Source organism: Hemitrygon akajei, chromosome 21 (assembly GCF_048418815.1).
Source record: "Hemitrygon akajei chromosome 21, sHemAka1.3, whole genome shotgun sequence".
Classification (NCBI taxonomy): domain Eukaryota; kingdom Metazoa; phylum Chordata; class Chondrichthyes; order Myliobatiformes; family Dasyatidae; genus Hemitrygon; species Hemitrygon akajei.
Genome location: NC_133144.1, coordinates 11,328,261 through 11,351,072, shown reverse-complemented (window position 1 = coordinate 11,351,072; position 22,812 = coordinate 11,328,261). Strand labels below are relative to the sequence as shown.

General features: G+C 40.9%; 1 protein-coding gene across 8 annotated transcripts in view; it reads right to left on the bottom strand.

Moving 5' to 3' along the window:
- Nucleotides 1-3,054: 3,054 nt before the first annotated feature.
- ppip5k1a (diphosphoinositol pentakisphosphate kinase 1a) overlaps nucleotides 3,055-22,812 on the bottom strand; it is a 251,625-nt gene continuing 231,867 nt past the window's right edge. For all 8 annotated transcript variants that reach the window (XM_073024800.1, XM_073024802.1, XM_073024804.1 and 5 more), the window contains 3 exons: nucleotides 22,365-22,502; nucleotides 13,794-13,922; nucleotides 3,055-9,727 (listed from right to left, as the gene is read on the bottom strand). In XM_073024800.1, coding sequence (XP_072880901.1) covers nucleotides 9,414-9,727; nucleotides 13,794-13,922; nucleotides 22,365-22,502 — 581 coding nt within the window. In that variant the 3' untranslated portion in view covers nucleotides 3,055-9,413. The remainder of the gene's footprint in view (nucleotides 9,728-13,793; nucleotides 13,923-22,364; nucleotides 22,503-22,812) is intronic.

Here is a 22,812-nt window from a genome sequence, read left to right as displayed (position 1 = left end):
ACCAACTCTTTCCAATCGCGTCTTCTCTCTTCATCTCTCGCTGACAAAAGACCACAAAATCCCTGCTCCCAGACCCACAGAATGAACAACATGCCTCTCATTGGCTAACATACATTCCAAAGTCCCCGTTATCTCTAGTCACAACCCAAACATTGCTGCTACAGAGAAACCATTACCTTAGCAGTGAAACCTTACAGAGCATTACACTCTTTATTATTATTATTGGCTTTGTATTCCATCTTTTCCTTCTTTATGACTTTTTAGGTTGCCTTCTGATGGTTTTTAAAGGCTTCACAATCCTCTAACTTCCCACTAATTTTTGCTCTATTATATGTCCTCTCTTTGGCTTTGACTTCTCTTGTCAGCCATGGATGTGTCATTCTGCCTTTAGAATACTTCTTCCTCTGTGATGTAGATATTCTGCGCCTTCCAAGTTTCTCCCAGAAATTCCAGCCATTGCTGCTCTGCTGTCATCCCTGCCACCAGTGTTCTTTCCCAATTAATTTTGGCCAGTTCCTCTCTCATGCCTCTGTATTCCCTTTACTCCACTGTAATACTGATACATCTGACTTCAGCTTCTCCTTCTGAAATTATAGATTGTATTCTATCATAATATGATCACTGGCTCCCTAAGGGTTCCTTTAGCTTAAGCTCTCTAATCAATTCTGGTTCATTGCCCAAAACAATCCAGATTAATTGATACCCTAGTGGGCTCAACCACGAGCTCACAGTCAATCTAGAAATTTCAAGACGTACAAAAAAGCTGGATGAACTCAACAGGTCGGGCAGCATCTGTACATCTTGATTTGACCACAGCATCTGCAGTGCACTTTGTGTTTTTCAAATCTAGAAATTTCCCTTCTTGGGATCCAGCACCAACCTGATTTTTCCAATCTAGCTGCATATTGAAATCCCCCATGACTTTTGTAACACTGCCCTTTTGACATGCATTTTCTATCTTCTTTTGTAATCTGTAGATCACATCTTTGCTACTGGCTGGGTGTCTGTATATAACTCCCATCAGGGTCTTTTTACCCTTGCAATTCCTTAGCTCTACACATAGTGATTCTACACTTTCTGATCTTATGACAACTCTTTCTAATGATTTGATTTATTTATTTTTACCAAAAGAGCCACTGCACCCCCTCTGCCTACCCTTTCAATACGACATGTATCCTTGGCCATTAAGCTCCCAGGTATAATCTTCTTTCAGCCACAATTCAGTGATTCAATACGCAATTCAATACATGCCAATCTGTACCGTGTTATAAGTTCCTTAACCTTATTCTGTATACTGCGAGCATTAAAATATAACATCTTCAGTCCTGCATTCACCCTTTTTTATTTCATCCTCATTTACATTGCAATTCATCCTGTTGACTGCATTTTTGCCCAATCATCAGCCTTTCCTTATTAGCAGCCTCACGACACACCGCCTCTGTTTGAAAACCACTTAACCCATCCTCAACACTATCACTCTGGTTTTCATCTCCCTGCCAAATTAGTTTACACGCTCCTGAACAGCTTTAGCAAACCTAACCTCAAGAATATTGGTCCCCCTCGGGTTCAGGTGTAACCTGTCCCTTTTGCATAGGTTGTACCTTCCCCAGAAGAGATCCCAATAATCCTGAAATCTGAACCCCTGCCCCTGTACCAGTTCCTCAGCCACGCATTCTGCCAAATGCTCCTATTCTTACCCTCACAGGTGCGTGGCACAGGCAGAAATTCAGAGATTACTACCCTGGAGGTCTTGTTTTCAGTTTTTTACCTAGCCCCCAAAATCTTTCTTCAGGACCTCCTCACCTTTCCTACTTATGTCATTGGTACCAATATGTACCAAGATTTCTGACTGCTCCCCCTCCCCCTTTAGAATGCCATGGACCCAATCCGAGACATCCTTGACCCTGGCACCTGGGAGCAACATACCATCTGGGTGCCTTTATCGTGTCCACAAAATCTCGTCTCTGTTCCTCTGACTATGCAATCTCCTATCGCCACTGTAGGTCTCTTGACCTCTCTTCTCTTCTGAGCACAGCACCAGATTCAGTGCCAGAATCACAGTCACTGTGGTTTCTCCCTGGTAGGTCATCCCCCTCAACAGTACCCAAAGTGGTATACTTATTATTGAGGAGAACAGCCACAGGGGTACACTGCTCCAGCCACCCGTTTCCCTTCCTTCTCTTGACAATCACCCAGTTTCCTGCCTACAGGTGACTAGCTTGCTGTAGCTCCTTTCTATCACCCCCTCATTCTACTATATGAGCTGAAGGTCATCAAGCTGCAGCTCTGGTTCCTAAATACGTTCTCTGAGGAGCTGCAGCTCAGTGCAACAGGTACAGGTGTGGTTATCTGGGAAGCTGGAGGTCTCCCAGAATTCCCAGATCTCTCACACAGAACAAAACACTGCTCCTGGAACTTTCTTACTGCACTAACTGTGCTCTAACAGACCAGGAATGAAGACTAACAAAGAAGAAAAACAAGAAAACGAGAAACTTATCAGATATTTACCTTGTCCAAGCCTGATGAGCCAAAGTCACTCCAACACTGGGCCATTCACACAATGGCCACTCCACTTGCGCCTGCCTTATTTTTACTTGCCCTTTCTAATGAATCCCACTCAGTGATTGGCCACAGTCCAACTATGGAAAGACTGCTGTGAAGTGATGTGCTTTTAATCTTGAGAGGACAAACCCGAGTGAAAAGGCAGCTCTCATCTCGTACTCCTGGTCAGTGATTTGTCACAGTCCAACTCCTAAAAACAAAAGTGCTGCCTTTTTAATCTTGAGCGTGAACCCAAATGAAATGGTAGTTATCTTCTCATACTCCTGCTCAGTTCAACTTCCTGACCTGCTAAGTTTCTCCAGCGGTTTGATTTCTTTTGCTCCAGATCCCAGCATCTAGTCTTTTAATGCTTTTAGTATGATTTTAGAAGGTTCCAGGTAAATTGTATTCAAACTCTCTTGATTCATCCCAAGCTTGCACTGATATACCACACAAAAGTAAGTGATTTTGTTGCATTTCTCAAGCTTTATTAATGAAATCATTTGTAAAACACACAATGGAAAATATTTTAATAAGTTATCATGATTCCATGAGTATTACAATCCTTCCCATGCATTCCAATTCCCATCTCCCTTCCCCAACATCACAAAGAAATAAACCAATCTTTAAAAAAAACACTTTACTCTCTGATAAAGAACTGTGCATCACCCTCTGAGGTTTCTGGTTACACATTCCTGCTGTACAGAACATCCCAGCATGTGAATAAGAGATTTACGTGGCGGGGATTTCCCAACAAGGTCAAGCCAGTATACGGGATAACTAACAGAATAAATCCATTGAACGAGCTTGTCCTCTAACCCACCTATCTGACCCAGGGAGGGATGACTTGTTCCAAGTCTACCACGGGAAATGAGGGATCCAGGCTAGGTGTGGAGTTTATCAGTTAGGTCAGTCTCGTGGGAAGATTTCCACAAAACTGATGTGAATAATAAACTCCTCACCTCACAAATAAAGTTCAAGATCTGGAAAATGACCTAAGTATTTCAATAGAGAGAGAGATAAAAAAACAACTGCATACAAGTTGAAAATAGCAAGAAAGCAATGCTGGGCAAAATACAAAGATTATTTAATCTACAATAGGGCTATCCCATTGCTCCCCGTTGATCTGACAAGGTCTGCTAATTTCAGCTGCCAAATGCAATTACCAAAAAGCTTCCACTAATATCTTGTATAAGCATCATGAGGAGGCTCACTATCCAATCTTTGTCCAGATACAAGAGGAGATGCAGATTCAACCTACAGAAATCCTAATGCCTACTGACACCTGAGTGAACTGCATTGCTTATCATTTTGTGATGTTGTTCCTTGTTCTGACACCCAGTTTCCAAACCATGCTGAAAACTTTCGATTCAGTAATATAAATAACGCACAGTGGTCAATCTATCAAATATATTGTTCTGACATTTTCCTTAGAAAATATACAAAAAGTGCAAAGATATTATGCAAGTAAAGAACTGATTAAGCAATGCAATTCTTGCACAAACATCACGTGATAAGTACAACTCAATAACTCACTGTTAATTACTGGGAGAGTGCATCAAATCGGCTTAAGGAAACTTACTTATAACTTTCACTATTGCAGGATTAACTATGAAGCAACAAACAGCAGCAATCTGATGAGCAGGGATTAAGCACCAGATCAAAAAGAGCCATAGAAATGTCGGAGAGAGAGAAAAACAGAGATCACACAAAGGACTTTGCATAAAGAATGTTACCGGCAAAACAATCAGGATGAATGGACTCTGGGGACTGGATGCCCCCTTGGGAAACAGAAGGGATGGAGATCATATGTGGTGCAAGTCCTTTAAGTGAGATTGAACTCAATCAAAAAAGTCAATAAGCTTTTGTAGCTCAATGATTTTTCATCATTTTCAGTGATCAAAAGCATTTTGTTTTTAAAATGGTTCTGCTATGTTTCAAGTTGAATTGTTCAATGGTTTAAAAATAGTTCAGATTCCCAGACCCACTGTACTTTGGAGAGACACTAAAGAAATTGCTGAAGCTGGAACCTGGAGCAACACACAAAAAGCTGGAGGAACTCAGCAAGTCGGCCAACATGAAGGGTATTAACTTGAAATGCCAACAGTCCACTTCCCTCCATGGATGCAGCCTGATCCGCTGAGTTCCTCCTGTGCTATGTATCTTGTTGCAGTACTCTTATGTTTAGTTTCAGTGGGCACTCCTATATGGTTTCTACACAAGTGAAGACCATATTTCTGCTACAGTCCCCCAGCTTTATTTGGCAAAGCCACTTAAAAAATACTGATTAATAATTTAAATACACCATATCCCTAGTACTGTACTATGAACCATTTCAGCAAACCCATTCATACCCATTAACAAAGGCTTGATGCACTGAAAATTCTTCATAGCTGCTATTTTCTCAGTCTCTATTAGAATGGCAGATCTGTCACATTAGAAGTTCTCACCAATTTCCCCTGCAGACATACCAGTTGTAGCTCTGCTCCAGAGAAGGTAACAGAGCAGTGTGATACAGAAACCCGTGTAAGAATCTCTTCTGAATTCTAGCTTTTTTGTGTCATGCTGGTTATTTATTTGATGGCACTACCACAAGCAGTTAAAGGGTAATCTAAATAGCAGGGATTTAAAAATATCATTTATCAAATAATTTAACTTATGAAAGGGAGTGACAAGGAGTTGGGAGAAATCTCCTTGTGCAGTCAGCTATTGGAACGTGGAAATAGTTGAGGGAGAAATATTTAACTTAATGAGCAATAACCGCACCATAATACAGTGAAATGTCCCAGAGTGTTTCACGTGACAATTAACAAAAAAAATGAATACACACAAAATACATGGAACAAGATTTTACCTAAAGACCAGGTTATAAAACTTTTATGAGGAAAGAAGATTTAAAGGCAGGAATTCCAGAATTTAGGGTCACGTGAGCCTAAGGACACAAGAGACAGAACAGGAAAGTGAGATCTAATCCAGATTGTTCACACAATGACCCTGAATTGACATAATGTGCCAAGCGTCTCTCTTTAGTAAGGTCAACTTCTAATGGTTTACAAAACAAAATAACATCACATTGAGTTCTGTATTTTATCACATTTGGGATTTGTTTTGCCAGAAAAATTGAAGTTTGAAACTTTGCACAAACCTATACTGCAGGCTCAAATCTAAAATGATCTCTCAGTTCCTTTCACCAAAATCATAGGCCAGTGCTACTGAGTCATTTTAAAGTAGAGCTTAATATCGCTTTTTAATCTATTTAAAGGCACCAGCTGGTATTGCTTGTGGGAACTGTTAAAAGTCCTCCGAAAAAGTGATGCAACAGATTAGAGCAGAACTTGAATTTTTTTAAAGCAGTTTTTATGCAGGAACCAGTCACTCAGCCTCCTCTCACTGAATTCCTACTGCATTGGCTATGAGGTGCGAGTGCAAATCAGTTGTAACATTTAGTTACAATGCTACCTGCTGTTTCTGTGCTTTAGGATGGTGGACCTCCACAGCATTAATTTCATGTGACATTTCCTCCCCAATCCATGCTTCCACAGTGAATATCTCATGTCAAATTTTAACTGACCTCCCTTCTCGCTCCTCTACCTCCATTAGTGAATCAGTAGGAGGGTCTTCAGCCCCCATCTTTTTCTGTATTTAACTAAAACTTACAAGGATTAAACAAACATGTTGCCAATCTTTAATATTCAATGAAAATAAATGAAAAAGTTGTACTAATTAAGCTGCGGGAAGCATTCTACATGTCTCAAGCTCTTACTCACATACAACCTCTAAGTTCAGCTCCCTGCTCCTGCAACAGCTACCTCTCCACTTATTTTACTGGTAAGCTCAGCGTTTCCAGCTGTCCAGCACACCACCTAGAAACAACAAAAGGTGTTACTGAAAGAGCTTAAGTGGCTCCACCCATGCCAAGTACTAAAATGTTACACACCCATTCAAGTTTCTCAGACTGGGCTCAACAGTCTTTGATTGCCTTTTGAATTACTACTTCCATGGTAGACAATGTTAAACTAGACCGTTATTTGAAATAACCCCGTTTCCCCTGTTAAGGAGGCTGTAATTCCCAGAAACTCTAAGTCTATGTTGAACCTAGACGGTGTGTATCGCAGGATCATAACCAGGGAGGACTAGCTTAGGAGCGTAAAGTATAATTCCTTCCTTCCCACTAACCTAATCCAAATTTTTATGAAATATACCAAGATTTAAAATGATACTTTAAACAAATGCACAAAAATCTTTCCTCTAAGAATTTCAATCTTTAATTTTAGATGTGTTTAAGAGTCTTGGTTCTTAAAAGCAGAACACAGACTAAAGAGCTGGCAGTGTCAGGTTTTTCCATGCGAGAACCTATAGCTATGAGGACTTAGTGAAAAAAATTAAGTCCATTGATTTACTCTGGGGTAACGCATTGGCAACACTGTGCCAATGAAGAACAGGGGACATTGGAAGGTTCTGTCCTGTGTCCATTTGAATTGCGATTCATAGAGTCCAAACCAGAAGTAAACCTGTTTTAATGCCTTGATACATTCCCATTGTAGGTGGTCAGAATTAGACTTGACACACCATTTGAAGCCTTACAGTGGTGTTCTCAAGGTTCTTTAGTTTTATGGCATAAGCTGCTTGATATCTTGTGTATTTAATCAAAGGTCTGAAAATTTTGTACAGGAATATACATGCCAAATTCCCTCACTGAAGGATATTAAAGTTCTCCAAACTCTTTTTGATGCCAGCCCACAGATTTATCAAATTCAGTTTTAAAACTTTTCCACAGCCATGAAAGGATTTGAACTCTGAGCAGAAATCATGTACTATCAGTGCTGCAGAATGAACCCGATTCCTTAATGTAAAATGAAGGAAAAATAAAACTAGTTATTTAGTGTTTTCAGGAACATCAACCTAAATCTATGAACTGATTCTGTGCTCCTAGAAGACTTTCAACACACAACCAACCTATCACTTAGTAGATGCATCACATCATCATAAAACAGTTATTCATTTCCTGGCGCAACTATTGCTAAACTTTAACACGTAGAAAGGTATAGTCAAAAGAACACAAAAATCAGCTTCAAACCAATCAATTCCAATTGTTATACACTGTGATATCCTGACCCTGGAGTGATTGATTCCCATCAAAGCTGTTACTGCTGGGATCTGTTGTTGTTATTATACAGTAATAACTGCAAGCATTAACTCATGTTGGGATCATGGATCCATGGGAGACGCTGTCTGTTGTTGCTTCTCCTGTTCTTCACACATGAATCTAAGGAACTTTAGAACACTTAATTGGGAAAAAACGTTACCTGGTCTTGGTGCACACACAGCTTGATCAGAAGGTGCCACCCAGACCAATTTTTCCTCTCCAGATAAAAACAATCATAGATTTACTGTATTCCACAGCCTCAGGATGGTGTGCTTTAGAGTGAAAATCTGGCAGATTATTGTGTACAACATCAAGATGATAATAGCCAGATAATATTTTATTGATGCTGGCAGCCCAGGTATAGTTTTTGAGCTGAAGAGCATCACTGGTCCTTTATGTCCCTCTGAGAGGGCAGAGAGTTCAATCTGATGTTGTATCTCCATTCACCTGTGAGAGTGCAGACTTGCACTGCCAGTGTCTGCCAAAACCCTTACTCTCAAACCTCAGAGTGGGAGTTGAACTGACAACTTGTGGTGCAGAAGGAAAGTTGCTACCAGCTGAGTCAAAATTGAACCACAGATGAACTGACATGAGGCACTTATAAACATGGACATCCACCTCAAAGAAAACACACAGCTCATCTATTAAGATATTTAAATTTACAAGGAAAATTGACTTATTATTCAGAGACATAGCTCTACTCCTGAAACTGTAAAGCCAGTGCCTCATGAGTTGCTGATACCAGTTTTGATTAAAAAAAAACAAGCTGACTGGATTTTCTATTTTCTTACTAGTTAGCTGGGGCACATTGTGTGGGACTTGTGTTTCCCAACAGAACTCTTCTCACCAGACCTCCAAGTAGATAGTCTGTGAGAAAGCAGATTACTCAAACTTGGAAGCTAACAAAGTTTATCTGATCCTTACCATATAAATGGACCATTTTCAGCATTCAAGGAATCTTTGGCTTAATACTCTGCTTCTCCAGCTTATGACCACTGAAGCTGAACCTCTACAACCAGGGATGAGGGTTTTAGAGCGTCAACTCCTGAAATGACTCCTCCTTGATCACATCTTGAAAGTTGCTTCACCAGTGATGCTCCATGCTACATGTGAAGAGGAGATTCTCCCAGCACCTGCCTGGCCAAGATCATTCTGTCTATCAGGAGTGAGACAAAACTGAGAATCAGTCCAGTCAACAGCTCATAGGACGTTGAAGACAGTTACTTCTTTATATCTCACCTAATAGGAACTCAAATACTAAAGATCATATTCCCTCTCTGCTTCACTGGGAGCAATGATAATGTTGTGAAGATATAGGGAAGAACAGGAGATTGGAATCTGAAATCCCAGCCATGTCCATGAGAAATATATTTCCATATTTACAAAAGACCATCATTAAATAACCTTGTAAAATTTACAAACTGCATGGAAAAAGAAATAGCTGGTTTTCTGTACAGTAATAGGAGTAAGATGCGTACAGTATACAAATACATCACATGGGAGGTACTGATACCCAACTTGACCAATCACTTTGCAGGTGGGGGGGGGGGGGGTCAATTTTGCAAGGTGATACCAGACCACCAGTACGAACATGAGATGTCTAGCTCCTACAGTGCTGCAGTAACTTACTGGACTGACCTCAGGCCTATACCCCGGAGGTATAAACAGTACAGCATCAATCTCTTTAATAAGAAAAGTTCAGGAGTGGGCCTCATGGCCTGTGGTGTTAGGTTTCTACCAGATCTTCTGCTGCCTGCTGTCCCTGCCCAGTCAGACTGGTCGATGCCTGGGGACCGCTGTGATTCTGGTATGGCTGCTGACTTTGAGCCACTTGCTGTGCCTGGCTGCTCAGCTGTGGATCCTTGTGACTGTGCCCGGCAGGCTGGCTCAGAGTTGGCGTGTGGGCAGGCTGCTGCTGCTCTTCGCTGCTCTGTGGCGTGAGCGACGACTTCTCACTGAAGCTGAAGCGGGGTGAGTTGTCCGAGGTATTGGGTGAAGATGGGCCAGCACTTGACACAGTGCTAGAAGGACCGCTGCTATCTGCATTCAAAGATTCAGGGGAATTAAAAAAAAACTTAATAAATAATGAAAATTACCTTTACACAGATACTGGTGAAACCTACCTCTGAATTACGAAACATTATACTGCAGATACAGATTACAGATACACTGCTGCCATCAGGAAGAAGGACCCACACCGCCAGGTTGAGGAACAGTTATTACCCCTCAACCATCAGGCTCTTGAACCAGAATGGATAACTTCACTCACCCATCACTGAATTGTTCCCAAAACCTATGGACTCACTTTCAAGACCTCTCCATCACATGTTCTCCATATTTATTGCTTTGTTATTATTATTTGTTTCTTTGTATTTACTGTGAATGTTCACAAGAAACTGAATCTCAGGGTTGTATATGGTGACACATACATACTTTAATAATACATTTACTTTATTTTTATTTTTAACCACAGGGATATCAGCACACAATCTGAACTGTGAAGGAATAACCAGTGATACAACCAGCATTGTTCCTTCACCCTGGAGTTGTTTCTGAAGGGAATATTCTCAGCTGGCTAACTGTACACCAGTGATGAGAGATCCCTGATAAATAGTGACAGCAATCTGAGCTGATGGATTAAAAGTACATTGGTTTAAGTGTGCTAATGATATCTGATATCCTTCACAATTTGGAAGGTTTACATTGCCACTTTAAAAGGTTGTATGATATTCACCTCTAAGACACAAAGAATGTAATGCAGCCTTAGCTGGAGTCCTCTTAAAATGTTATTTTATTTAGAGATATAGTGCAGAATAGACCCTTCTGGACCTTCGAGCTGCTCTGCCCAGCAACCCACCAATTTAACCCTAGCCTAATCACTGAACAATTTACAATGACCCATTGACCAGTACGCCTTTGGACTGTGAGAGAAGATTGGAGCACCTGGGGGAAACCCATGCGCACACAGGAAGGAATGTATAACGTTCCAACAGAGGATGCTGGATTGAACTCCGACACCCTATGCTGTTACAGCGTTGCACTAACTGATGGCACGCAGGGTAGACCTTTGAATTCGCTTTCACAAACTATTTGTTGTCAGATAGTTACACACTTCCTCATTTAAATGGACTAGTATCTGTGTAAAGAAAGAGCAATGTAATGACAAATGAAGTGCTTTAGGCATGGTTTGCTTAGATTTCCCACTGCTTCATAGCTTTACCCTGGAAGGATCTACCAGTCCTCCAGTGGTCGTTCTGGGTTTAAAAAAATCCTCTATGTTTGACACATTGACTGCCAAAGTCTCTGTCTGACACGTTCTCGGCTTTTCAAATTAATTAATTTGCTTCATTTGCGCAGGTTGTTTTCTTTTGCATATTGATTGTTTCTCAGTCTTCGTTGGTGTGTAGTTTTTCACTGATTCCATTATATTTCTTTTTTCTATTGTGAGTGAAAGAAAATGAATCTCAGGCTAGTATATGGTGAATTGCATACTTTGATAATAAATTTACTTTGAACTTTGAATAATAGAAACTGAAGTTACAATCAACTGACTTACAATTGCAAGAAAAGGTTTGTGAACCCCTTGCAATTACCTGGTTTTCTGCGTTAGTTACTCATAAAATGTGGTCTGATCTTCCTCTAAGTCACATTAATAGACAAACATAAGTTGCCTAAACTAATAACACGAACAACTAAATAACTTCTCGTCAAAACTGAGTACACCATTCAAACAATCACAGTCTAGGTTCAAAAAAAGTACATGAACCTCTGGGGTAATGCCATCTACAAAAGCTATTTGCAGTCAGGTGTTCTAATCAATGAGATGAGATTGGAGGTGTGGGTTGTAAAGGTGACCTGACCTATATAAAAAAAAGACACAAAAGTCAGGTTACTGACAGAGCCTGCTCTTCTCAAGAAAGATCTGTTTATAGGCACCATGCCTCAATCAAAACAACTTTCAGAGGACCTTAGAAGAAGAATTGTAGAGGCGCATGAAGCTGGAAAAGACTAGAAATTTGAATTGACTTTATTACCTACATCTTTCATATACATGAGTAAACGCCTTTACATTACATTTCCATCTAAATGTGCAATTTATAGTAACTTATAATAAATAGTATGTACAACTGGACAGTCAACATAACATAGAAATACAGTTGTGTCTGCATGAATTAATCAGTCTGATGGCCTGGTGGAAGAAGCTGTCCCTGAGCCTGCTGGTCCTGGCTTTTCTGTTGAGATACAGTTTTCCAGATGGTAGCAGTTGGAACAGTTTGTGGTTGGGATGACTCTGGTCCCCAATGATCCTTCAGGCCCTTATACACTTGTCTTTGTAAATGTCCTGAATAGTGGGAAGTTCACATCTACAGATGCTCTGGGCTGACAGCGCCACTCTGCAGAGTCCTGTGACTAAGGGAAGTATGGTTCTCATACAAGGCAGTGATGCAGCCAGTCAGGATGCCCTCAATTGTACCTCTATAGAAAGTTTTTAGGATTTGGGGGCCCATACCAAACTTCCTCAACTATCTGAGGTGAAAAAGGCACTGTTGTGCCTTTTTCACCACACAGCCGGTATGTACGGATTACGTGAGATCCTCGGTGAGGTTTAAGCCGAGGAACTTAAACCTGTCCGTCCTCTCAAACCCAGATCCATTGATGTCAATAGGGGTTAGCCTGTCTCCATTCCTCCTGTAGTCCACAACCAGCTCCTTTGTTTTTGTGACATTGAGGGACAGGTTGTTTTCTTGACACCACTGTGTAAGGGTGATGACTTCTTCTCTGCAGGCTGCCTCATTATTATTTGAGATTAGGCCAATCAGTGTAGTGTAGTCAGCAAATCTAATTAGCAGATTGGAGCTGTGGGTGGCGACACCGTCATGGGTATACAGGGAGTAAAGGAGTGGGCTTAGTACCCAGCCCTGAGGGACAACTCTGTTGAGGGTCAGAGGGGCAGAGGTGAGGGAGCCCACTCTTACCACCTGCTGGCAATCTGACAGGAAGTTCAGAATCCAGCTGCACAAGGCAGGGTGAAGGTCGAGGTTGCTGAGCTCTTTATCAAGCCTATCAAGCCTAGCATAATGTGAATTATGCTGTAGAATGCTGAACTGTAGAACAAGAACAGCACTCTCACATAAGCATCCTTCTTCTCCAGATGTGCAAGGACGGTGCGTAGAGCTGTGGCTATTTAACATCTGTTGATCAGTTGTGTTGGTAGGCAAATTAAAAAGCATTTCTAATGACCTGAGTGCTCATCAGTCAACAGTAAAAAAAAATTGTCTACAATTGTAGGAAATTCAGTACTGTTGCTACTCTCCCTAGGAGTAGGTGTACTGCAAAGGTCGCACCAAGAGCACAATGTGCAATGCTGAAGGAGGTGTAAAAGAACCCAAGGGCAACAAGAAGCAAAAGACCTACAGAAATTTCTAGAACTTGCTAAAGTCTCTGTTCACATGTCCATTGTAACAAAAACACAAACAGTTTTCTATGGAGGAATGGTCTTAATTTTCTCTTCGCCGTTGTGCAAGTCTGATCAGCTGCTACAGGAAACATTTGCTGGAGGTGATTGCATTACAAGAGGTTCTATGAGTTATTAAACACAAGGGTTCACATACTTTTTTCCAGCCTGTGAAATGACTAAACTATGTGTTCAATAAAGACATGAAAAATGCAATTGTTTGAGTGTTATCAGTTTAGGCAGATTGTGTTTGTCTTTTATTGTAACTTAGATGAAGATCAGACCACATTTTATGAGTAATTAATGCAGGAAACCAGGTAATTGCAAAGGTTCACAAACTTTTTCTTGCAACTGTACACTCTCCTCTGCAATTTTTGTCCTTCACAATCCTTGTGCTCTCTGAAGTCATTTAGATTTACTTTGACCACTGTTTTGGTCACCTCCCCATATGATGCAATATAACTTGGTGTTCAGCCATGCACCATGAAGCACTTTGGGATATATGATAAGGTTAAAAAGCTAATCAAGACACATTGTTAATTCACCCAACTTTTTCAAACTCTGGAGCTTTTTTTTCCCCCACTTGTAAACATTGTACTCCCCAAACTGATGTACATCATGAAAGCTGCAATATTTCTTTGTGTTACTTACACCATGGAGGTTTCTCTGTGCGAGAACGTATTGAGAGGGAGGCAACTGAGGAGGGCAGAACCTGTTGTGGGATATATGCATCCACGGTGGCCTGGTTACTTCCCATGGTCTCAAACATCGCTGAAAACTCTGTCAATTAGTAAACCACAAATAAGCACACAGAGTTTAGTGAAAAAACTCAAAAGAAACAAAGCTGCTCACTCCCACAATAGCAGAAGTAGTTTAAGAATTATAAATTGGGTGCTTCAAGGTCATGAACATGCTATAAGATTGCAAATTCTCCCCCCATTCCTATTAAAACGTAGCCATCATCTAGGAATGTATATCCTGCAAGTGTAGTTCCTGTGGACTAATGGACTTCAGTTCAAATCAACTTCGCTCTGGTATGGGAGGATATTGCAGAAATGCTCTTAGTGCTGTCTCCAATCACCATACAATTTTGGCAAGGAAGATAATGCATCTAAGAGGGTCATACCTTGGTAGCCATGGAGCTAGTGAAAATTGCAGAATCAAAAGTCATATGCAATACATATTTTCCTCTTTTCTCAGTGGGTGACAGGTCTAAAAAGGCAATTTAGAAAAAGTAAAACTAGGAGCAAACTTCAAGGCACAGGTGCTGATGCCCATTCAGTCTCCCTTGGTGTGTAAAAGAGTATGGTTTGACTGTGGGCTAGATTCAAGAACGCTACATATACACCAGCTAGCCAGTGCACTTGGATGTATATCAGAATAATCACCCCGTGAGGAAAGGGAGTGTCAAAAAAACCTTTTCCTTCAATTCTGCCTTTGTACACCAAGACCAAAGCCTGGGCTTTATATAAAGATCAGAAAGAGCAAAGTTTAGAAGAGATGTTTCAAGGCATGTTGCTTCACCTATTAGCCACATTCTGGCTACTTAAATTTTCAAATTAAACATTCCAATTCCAATCTTCCAGGGGCGACATTTTAGCATAGCAGTTAGCAAAACACTTCACAACACCAGCAATTGAGATTCAATTCAATATCTGTAAGGAGTTGCTGCGTACGTTATCCCATGACCATATAGGAATTCTGCAGGTGCTCCAGTTTCCTGTATGTATACATACATGTGTATACACACACACACACACACACACACACACACACACACACACACACACACACACACACACACACACACACACACACACACACACACACACACACACACACACACACACATATATATATATATATATATATATATATATATATATATATATATACACAGTGGTATGCAAAAGGTTGGGCACCCCGGTCAAAATTTCTGTTACTGTGAATAGTTAAGTGAGTAGAAGATGAACTGATCTCTAAAAGTCATAAAGTTAAAGCTGAAACATTCTTTTCAACATTTCAAGCAAGATTAGTGTATTATTTTTGTTTTGTACAATTTTAGAGTGAAAAAAGAAAAGGAGCACCATGCAAAAGTTTGGGCACCCCAAGAGATTTGAGCTCTCAGATAACTTTTACCAAGGTCTCAGACCTTAATTAGCTTGTTAAGGCTATGGCTTGTTCACAGCCATCGTTAGGAAAGGCCAGGTGATGCAAATTTCAAAGCTTTATAAATACCCTGACTCCTAAACCTTGTCCCAACAATCAGCAGCCATGGGCTCCCCTAAGCAGCTGCCTAGCACTCTGAAAATTAAAATAAATGATGCCCACAAAGCAGGAGAAGGCTATAAGAAGATAGCAAAGCATTTTCAGGTAGCTGTTTCCTCAGTTCGTAATGTAATTAAGAAATGGCAGTTAACAGGAATGGTGGAGGTCAAGTTGAGATCTGGAAGACCAAGAAAACTTTCCGAGAGAACTGCTCATAGGATTGCTAGAAAAGCAAACCAAAATCCCTGTTTGACTGCAAAAGATCTTCAGGAAGATTTATCAGACTCTGGAGTGGTGGTGCAGTGACATCTGCACAAATATGACCTTCATGGAAGAGTCATCAGAAGAAAACCTTTCCTGCGTCCTCACCACAAAATTCAGCGTCAGAAATTTGCAAAGGAATATCTAAACAAGCCTGATGCATTTTGGAAATAAGTCCTGTGGACCGATGAAGTTAAAATAGAACTTTTTGGCTGTAATGAGCAAAGGTATGTTTGGAGAAAAAAGGGTGCAGAATTTAATGAAAAGAACACCTCGCCAACTGTTAAGCACGGGGGTGGATAGATTATGCTTTGGGCTTGTGTTGCAGCCAGTGGCACGGGGAACATTTCACTGGTAGAGGGAAGAATGAATTCAATTAAATACCAGCAAATTCTGGAAGCAAACATCACACCGTCTGTAAAAAAGCTGAAGATGAAAAGAGGATGCTTCTACAACAGGATAATGATCCTAAACACACCTCAAAATCCACAATGGACTACCAAGAGGTGCAAGCTGAAGGTTTTGCCATGGCCCTCAAAGTCCCCCAACCTAAACATCATCGAAAATCTGTGGATAGACCTCAAAAGAGTAGTGCATGCAAGACGGCCCTAGAATCTCACAGAACTAGAAGCCTTTTGCAAGGAAGAATGGGTGAAAATTGCCCAAACAAGAATTGAAAGACTCTTAGCTGGCTACAGAAAGCACTTACAAGGTGTGATACTTGCCAAAAGGGGTGTTACTAAGTACTGACCATGCAGGGTGCCCAAACTTTTATTTCGGGCCCTTTTCCTTTTTTGCTATTTTGAAACTGTAAAAGACGGAAATAAAGTGACCTTGCTTAAATTTTAAAGAAATGTGTCATCTTTATGCCTTTTGGAAATCATGTCATCTTTTACTTGCTCAGCTACTCACAGTAACAGAAATTACACACACACATACATACACATATAAACACACAAACAGAGCAATTTATAGTTCTTTATGTATTGCAATGTGGTAGTTGTCCATTGTGTCTGACAACACTGGACAACAAAGATTTTGCTTCCTTAATACCTTTAAGTGTATTTTATGAATTTTGGGCTACTGATCATGAAAATCACCATGAAATTTCCCTGTCACGCACCATTTTTTGAAATCACTTATGCTTATTATTTCAATTCATAATTCAAGTCAATTAAAATGTTGCCTACAATGTAAGCTGGAATGTTTCCTATCTTGTCCAGGCAAGCTTGGGCATGCTTAGGCGGTGCAGCTGCTGCATGGCAGGACAGGTTTTAGTACTAATTATTGGGTTCAGGACTATAAGGATGGAACCAGGCACAAAAATTTCTATGAAGGATTTTGATATTTGAGACAGATGCTTCCCAGAATAACTGATGCCGAGATTAAGGAAAGCATTTTTGTTGGTCCACAAATCAAACAGGTCATCAATGACAGGCAATTTGAAGAGTTTCTAGTGGGACCAGAGAAAATCACATGGAAGACATTCAAGGAAGTTGTTGAAATTTTTCTCAGCATCTATAGAGCACCAAGCTACATGCAGCTGGTTGAAAGCATGCTTCAAGCATATAAAACCATGAAATGCAACATGTCACTAAAGATTCATTTTCTGCATTCCCATTTAGACTTCTTCCCTGCAAATCTTGGTGCTGTTAGTGACGAGCATGGTGAAAGGTTTCACCAGGACATTGTGGTCATGGAGAAAAGATACCAGGGCAACTGGAATCCATCAATGCTGGCGAATTATTGTTGGACACTTAAGCGAGAAGCCTCAGACACTGAGTATAAATGAAAATCATTAACAAAATATTTTTAACTTAGTTGAACTATTGCAAAGCATCAGCACCATTATGCAACTAAACACATTAGATTCAATAAAAGTTAATTTGTTGTTTCTCCAAATTCCTACATGACATAAGTGGTCTGAAATTATATTTGTGTTCATCTTCAAGCAGTCTATCATAAACAAATAAAAATTCTGAGGAAGCAACACTTCTGAAAAAATTTGTTGTCCAGTGATACAGGAAACCTAAGCGGGAGAGTTTGTAAAGTGGAAAAGCTTTGCACTGAAGCAATTCCACTCTCTCGACCTCAGAAGCTCAACTCCAGTGTTATGAACAAGCATCACAAACTAGGGCCTTCCTTGGTTGCAGTGGCTGACCATGATGTCTTCTGTGCCTTGTCATGCCTTTTGCTCACCACAGAAAGTTGCAGTACTGCCTTCCTGGCCATTGAATTTCACTGTAACTCTCAGTGATGAGAATGCAATGAGAATTGCAAAACAAATTTCCCAGCATATGCCACAGATATTAAACATGATTCTGACAATGGCTCTGTCACATCTACTGTACTGCTCATCACTATGCACCCTATGTAAGTAAGGAAAAAAATCTAGGGGCTCTGCTGCATTACTTGAGAGGATTCCTTCTAATACTTGGTACACAGAATGTTTCTCCTTAAAAATATTCTAAATTTAGGTAGCTCAAATGAATTTATCTTTAAGAGTAATATGGGCTTTACTGTTGAAAAGCAGAATATAAATTTAATAAACACAAGAGATTCTGCAGATGCTGGAAATCTAGAGTAACACATACAAAATGTTGGAGAAACTCAGCAGGTCAGGCAGTCCTGATGAAGGGTCTCCATCTGAAACAGATTCTATTCTTCTCCATAGATGTTGCCCGACCTGCTGAGTTCCTCCAGCATTTTGTATGTATTACATAAATTCAATTACACACTTCATGGCCACTTATTTAGCTACAACACAACATGTTTGTTAATGCAAATATCATAAGACATAGGAGCAAAATTAGGCCATTTGGCCATTGAGTCTGCTCTGCCATTCAGTCATGGCTGATCTTTTTCCTCTCCTCAGCCCCATTACATGGCCTTCTCCCCATAATTTTTGACACCACTATCAAGCTCTGCCTTACATACACCCAAAGTCCTGGCCTCTACAGCTGCCTGTGCCTTGTCCTAGACTCCCCCACCATGGGTAACATCCTTTCCACATCTACTTTGCCTAGGCTTTTCAGCATTCGAAAGGTTTCAATAAGAACTCCCCATACTTCTAAATTCCACCAAGTACAGACCCAGAGCTATCAAACCCTTTCATTCCTGGAATCATCCTTGTGAATCTCATCCGAACCCTCTCCAAAGCCAGCGCATCTTTTCTTAGAAGAGGAACCTGAAACTGTTCACAATACTTAAGGTGAGGCCTCACCAGTGCCTTATAAAGCCTTGGCATCACATCCTTGCTCTTGTATTCTGGAAAGGAATGCTAACATGGCATTTGCCTTCCTCACCTCCATCTCTACCAGCAAGTTAACCTTTAGGTTGTTCTGCACAAGGACTCCCAAGTCTCTTTGCATCTCAGACTTTTGATTATTCTTCACACTTAGAAAATAATCCGTACATTTATTTCTATTACCAAATTACATGACCATGAGTTATCTAACATTGTATTTCATTTGCCTCTCTTGCCCATTTTCCTAATCTGTCAAAGTCTTTCTGCAGCCTACCTGCTTCCTCAACACTTCCTGCTTCTCCACCAACCTTCATATCATCTGCAAACTTGGCAACATTAGCAGCTCCAGTCTGCAAATTAAATTTGCCAATGACACTACATTGATTGGCCTTATCTCAAACAATAACGAGGTGGCCTACAGGGAAGAAGTCATCACTCTGACATAGTGGTGTTAAGAAAACAACCCCTCCCTCAATGTCACAAAAACAAAGGAGCTGATTATGGATTAGAGGAGGAATGGAGACGGGCTAACCCTTATTGACATCAATGGATCTGCGGTTGAGAGGGTAAACAGCTTCAAGTTCCTTGGCATCCACATCATGTGGTCTGTACACACCTCCAGCACCTCCTTCCAATTTTCTTTGGCCAACTCCCCTCTCAATACCACTAATTTCCTTTACTCCACTGAAATACCGCTGTGTCAGACTTTACTTTCTCCCTATCAAATTTCAAGTTGAGCTCAATCATATTGTCATCACTGTCTCCTAAGGGTTCTTTTACCTTAAACTCCCTAATCACCTCTGGTTTATTACATAACACTCAATCCAGTATAGGTGATCCTCGAGTAGGCTCAATGACAAATTGCTCTAAAACGTCATCTCATAGGCATTCAACAAACTCACACTGTTGGGATCCATTTCCAACCTGATTTTCCCCAATCGACCTGCATGTTGAAATCTCCCATGACTATCATAACATTGACCTTTTGACATGCCTTTTCTATTTCCTATTGTAATCTGTGGTCCACATCCCAGCTACTGTTGGGAGGCCAGTATATAACTGCCATCAGTTTCTTAACTCAACCCACAAGGATTCAACATCTTCTAACCCTATGTCATATCTACCTACTGATTCGATGCCATTCTTGACTAGCAGAGCCATGCCACCTCCTCTGCCTACCTTCCTTTCCCTCTAAAACACTGTGTAACCTTGGACATTCAGCTCCCAATTATAAACATTGCTCAGCCACGATCCAGTGATGGCCACAACATCATACCTGATAATGTGTCATAGTACAAGAAGATCATCCACCTTACTTCCTATACTCTCTGTACTGAGATATAACACTGACTACTGCATTTGCTATCCTTTTTGATTCTGCATTCCTAATGCACTGATACTCACCCTGCTGGCTGTAATTGCATGCTTTCTTTGCATTTTTATCATTCATCCTATCCCAAGTCCCTTCATTCCAGTTCCCACCCCTCTGCCAAATTAGGTTAAACCCTCCCCAACAGCTCTAACAAACCTGCCCACGAGAATATTGGTCCCCCTTGGGTTCAAGTGCAACATATCACTTTTGCAAAGGTCATACCTCCCCTAGAAGAAATCCCAATGATCTAAGGACCTGAAGCCCTGCCCCTACACCAGCTTCTCAGCCACGCATTGAAATCATCCTGTTTCTATTCTCACTGGTGCGTGGCACAGGCAGCAATCCAGAAATTACTACCCAGGAGTCTTGTTTCCTCGGCTTTCTACCTAACTCTCTAAATTCTCTTCTCAGGACCTCTTTGCTTTTCCTTCCTATGTCGTTGGTACCAATATGTACCAAGACATCTGGCTGCTCTCCCTCCCTCTCCAAAATACCATGAATGCGATTCGTGATGACCCTGACCCTGGCACCTAGGAAGCAACCTACCATCGAGGTGTGTCATTCACATCCACAGAATCTCCTGTCTGTTCCCCAGACTATTGAGTCCCTATCACTACCGCCCCCCTCTTCTCCCTCTCTTCTGTTCCATGGACCTATGCTCAGTGCCAGTAACCTGGTCTCTGTGGCATTCCCCTGGGAGGTCATCTCCCACAACAGTATCCAATAATGTATACTTATTTTTTAGTGGAATGGCCACAGGGTGGTCGGTGCTAACTGCTTATTCATAGTTCAATTTCTCCTGACAGTCACCCAGCTACTTGCTTCCTGCAACTTCTGGGTGACTACTTCCCTGTAACTCTGGTTATCTCCTCACTCTCCAGTACAAGCCGAAGGTTATCCAGCTGCTGCTCCTGAATGCTAACAGGGATCCACTTCACGCAGATGTAGTTCCCTGGGAGCCTCTGGGTCTCCTAGGACACCAACATCTAGCATGAAGAACGGATAACAGCCATTTACTACACTAGGTATAGTAAGAGGGGAAAAAACAGCAGCAGAGACCATAAACATCCATTCAGTGGCCTTTTTATTAGGTACCTCCTGTATCTAATAAAGTGGCCACTGAGTTTATGGTGGAGACTGGAGATCAACGATGCAAGTCACTATCTGAAGACCATAAGACATAGAAACAGAACCAGGACATTCGGCCCATCAAGTCTGCTCTGCCATTTAATCCGGGCTGTCTCATTATTCCTCTCAACCCTATTCAACTGCCTTCTTTCCATAACCTTTGATGCCCTTAATAATCAAGATCCTATCAACCTCTGCTTTAAATACATCCAATGACTTGGCCTACACATTCATCTGTGGCAATGAATTCACCAGATACATCATCCTCTGGCTAAATAAATTCTTCCTCATTTCTGTTCTAAAGAAATGTCCCTCTATTCTGAGGCTGTGCCCTCTAGTTCTAGACTCCTTCACTATAGGAAACATCCTTTTCACATCCACTCTATTTAGATCTTTCAATTTTTGATAGATTTCAATGAGATCATCCTTCATTCTTCTGAGTACATGCCTGGAGCCATCAAATGCTCATTTGTTAACACTTTTTGAAGGCCACACAACCAGGTGGCCTGTGGGACAGGCAAGGAACTCCATCATCAGCAACAATCATTGATGAAATTCAACACTGATTGTTCCAGCCAGGGTATTGGAACTGGCTGATGAGAAATCTAGACTCTACTTTATTGTGTTCTGCATTGTCTAATGTGTTTAAATGCCTGGGAAGGGGTGAATAGAATTCTTTCCTGTTTTAAGTCTTTGTTAAGCCCCATTACCCATTGAGCACTCGCCTGTCAGATAAAACATTTGAGCCTATCAATATGATTTATCCAACCTGAGAACAACTATTAGACATTTTCCCAATCTTATCCGTTAGTCGTCCTGCAGTGCCCAGGTAGTGACAGGTGCTGGAGTTCACAAGATTATTTTGTTCTGTGTCTTGTCATATTAATGTAACAAAAAGTATTGTTCACTTTTTCAGTTTCAGATAAAGGTTTGCATTTTTTTTTACCTTTTGATGCTCTCTCATGAGATTCTCTGCAAATTTCTGAGATCGACGTAAGGAATTCATTCACCTGCTTCAAGGAGAGGGAATTGTGGAGCGTTTCAAGAGGGTAAATTGAAGGAACCATAGAGCACCCTTCAAAACCTAAAGAAAAATGAGACAAAATAAAAAACTGAAATTAATTGAATTCACACATTTTAACAGACCTAAAGACAACGATGAGAACCACAATATAATGGCCATTCTACAACAAGGCAATTGGTGTTTGGAATGAAAAGGCAATTGACCAAGCTGAGCCAAACTAAACCAAGCCAGGCAAATGAACACAATGCAGCAGAACACCTCAGGGTCTGTGACACTTCTAGTACAGAGCTAAATTGAAGGCAATAGGGAATAGGTTATATTCTTAAAAAACCATATACTTTGGCATAAAATATGGAACACTGTGTTTGTG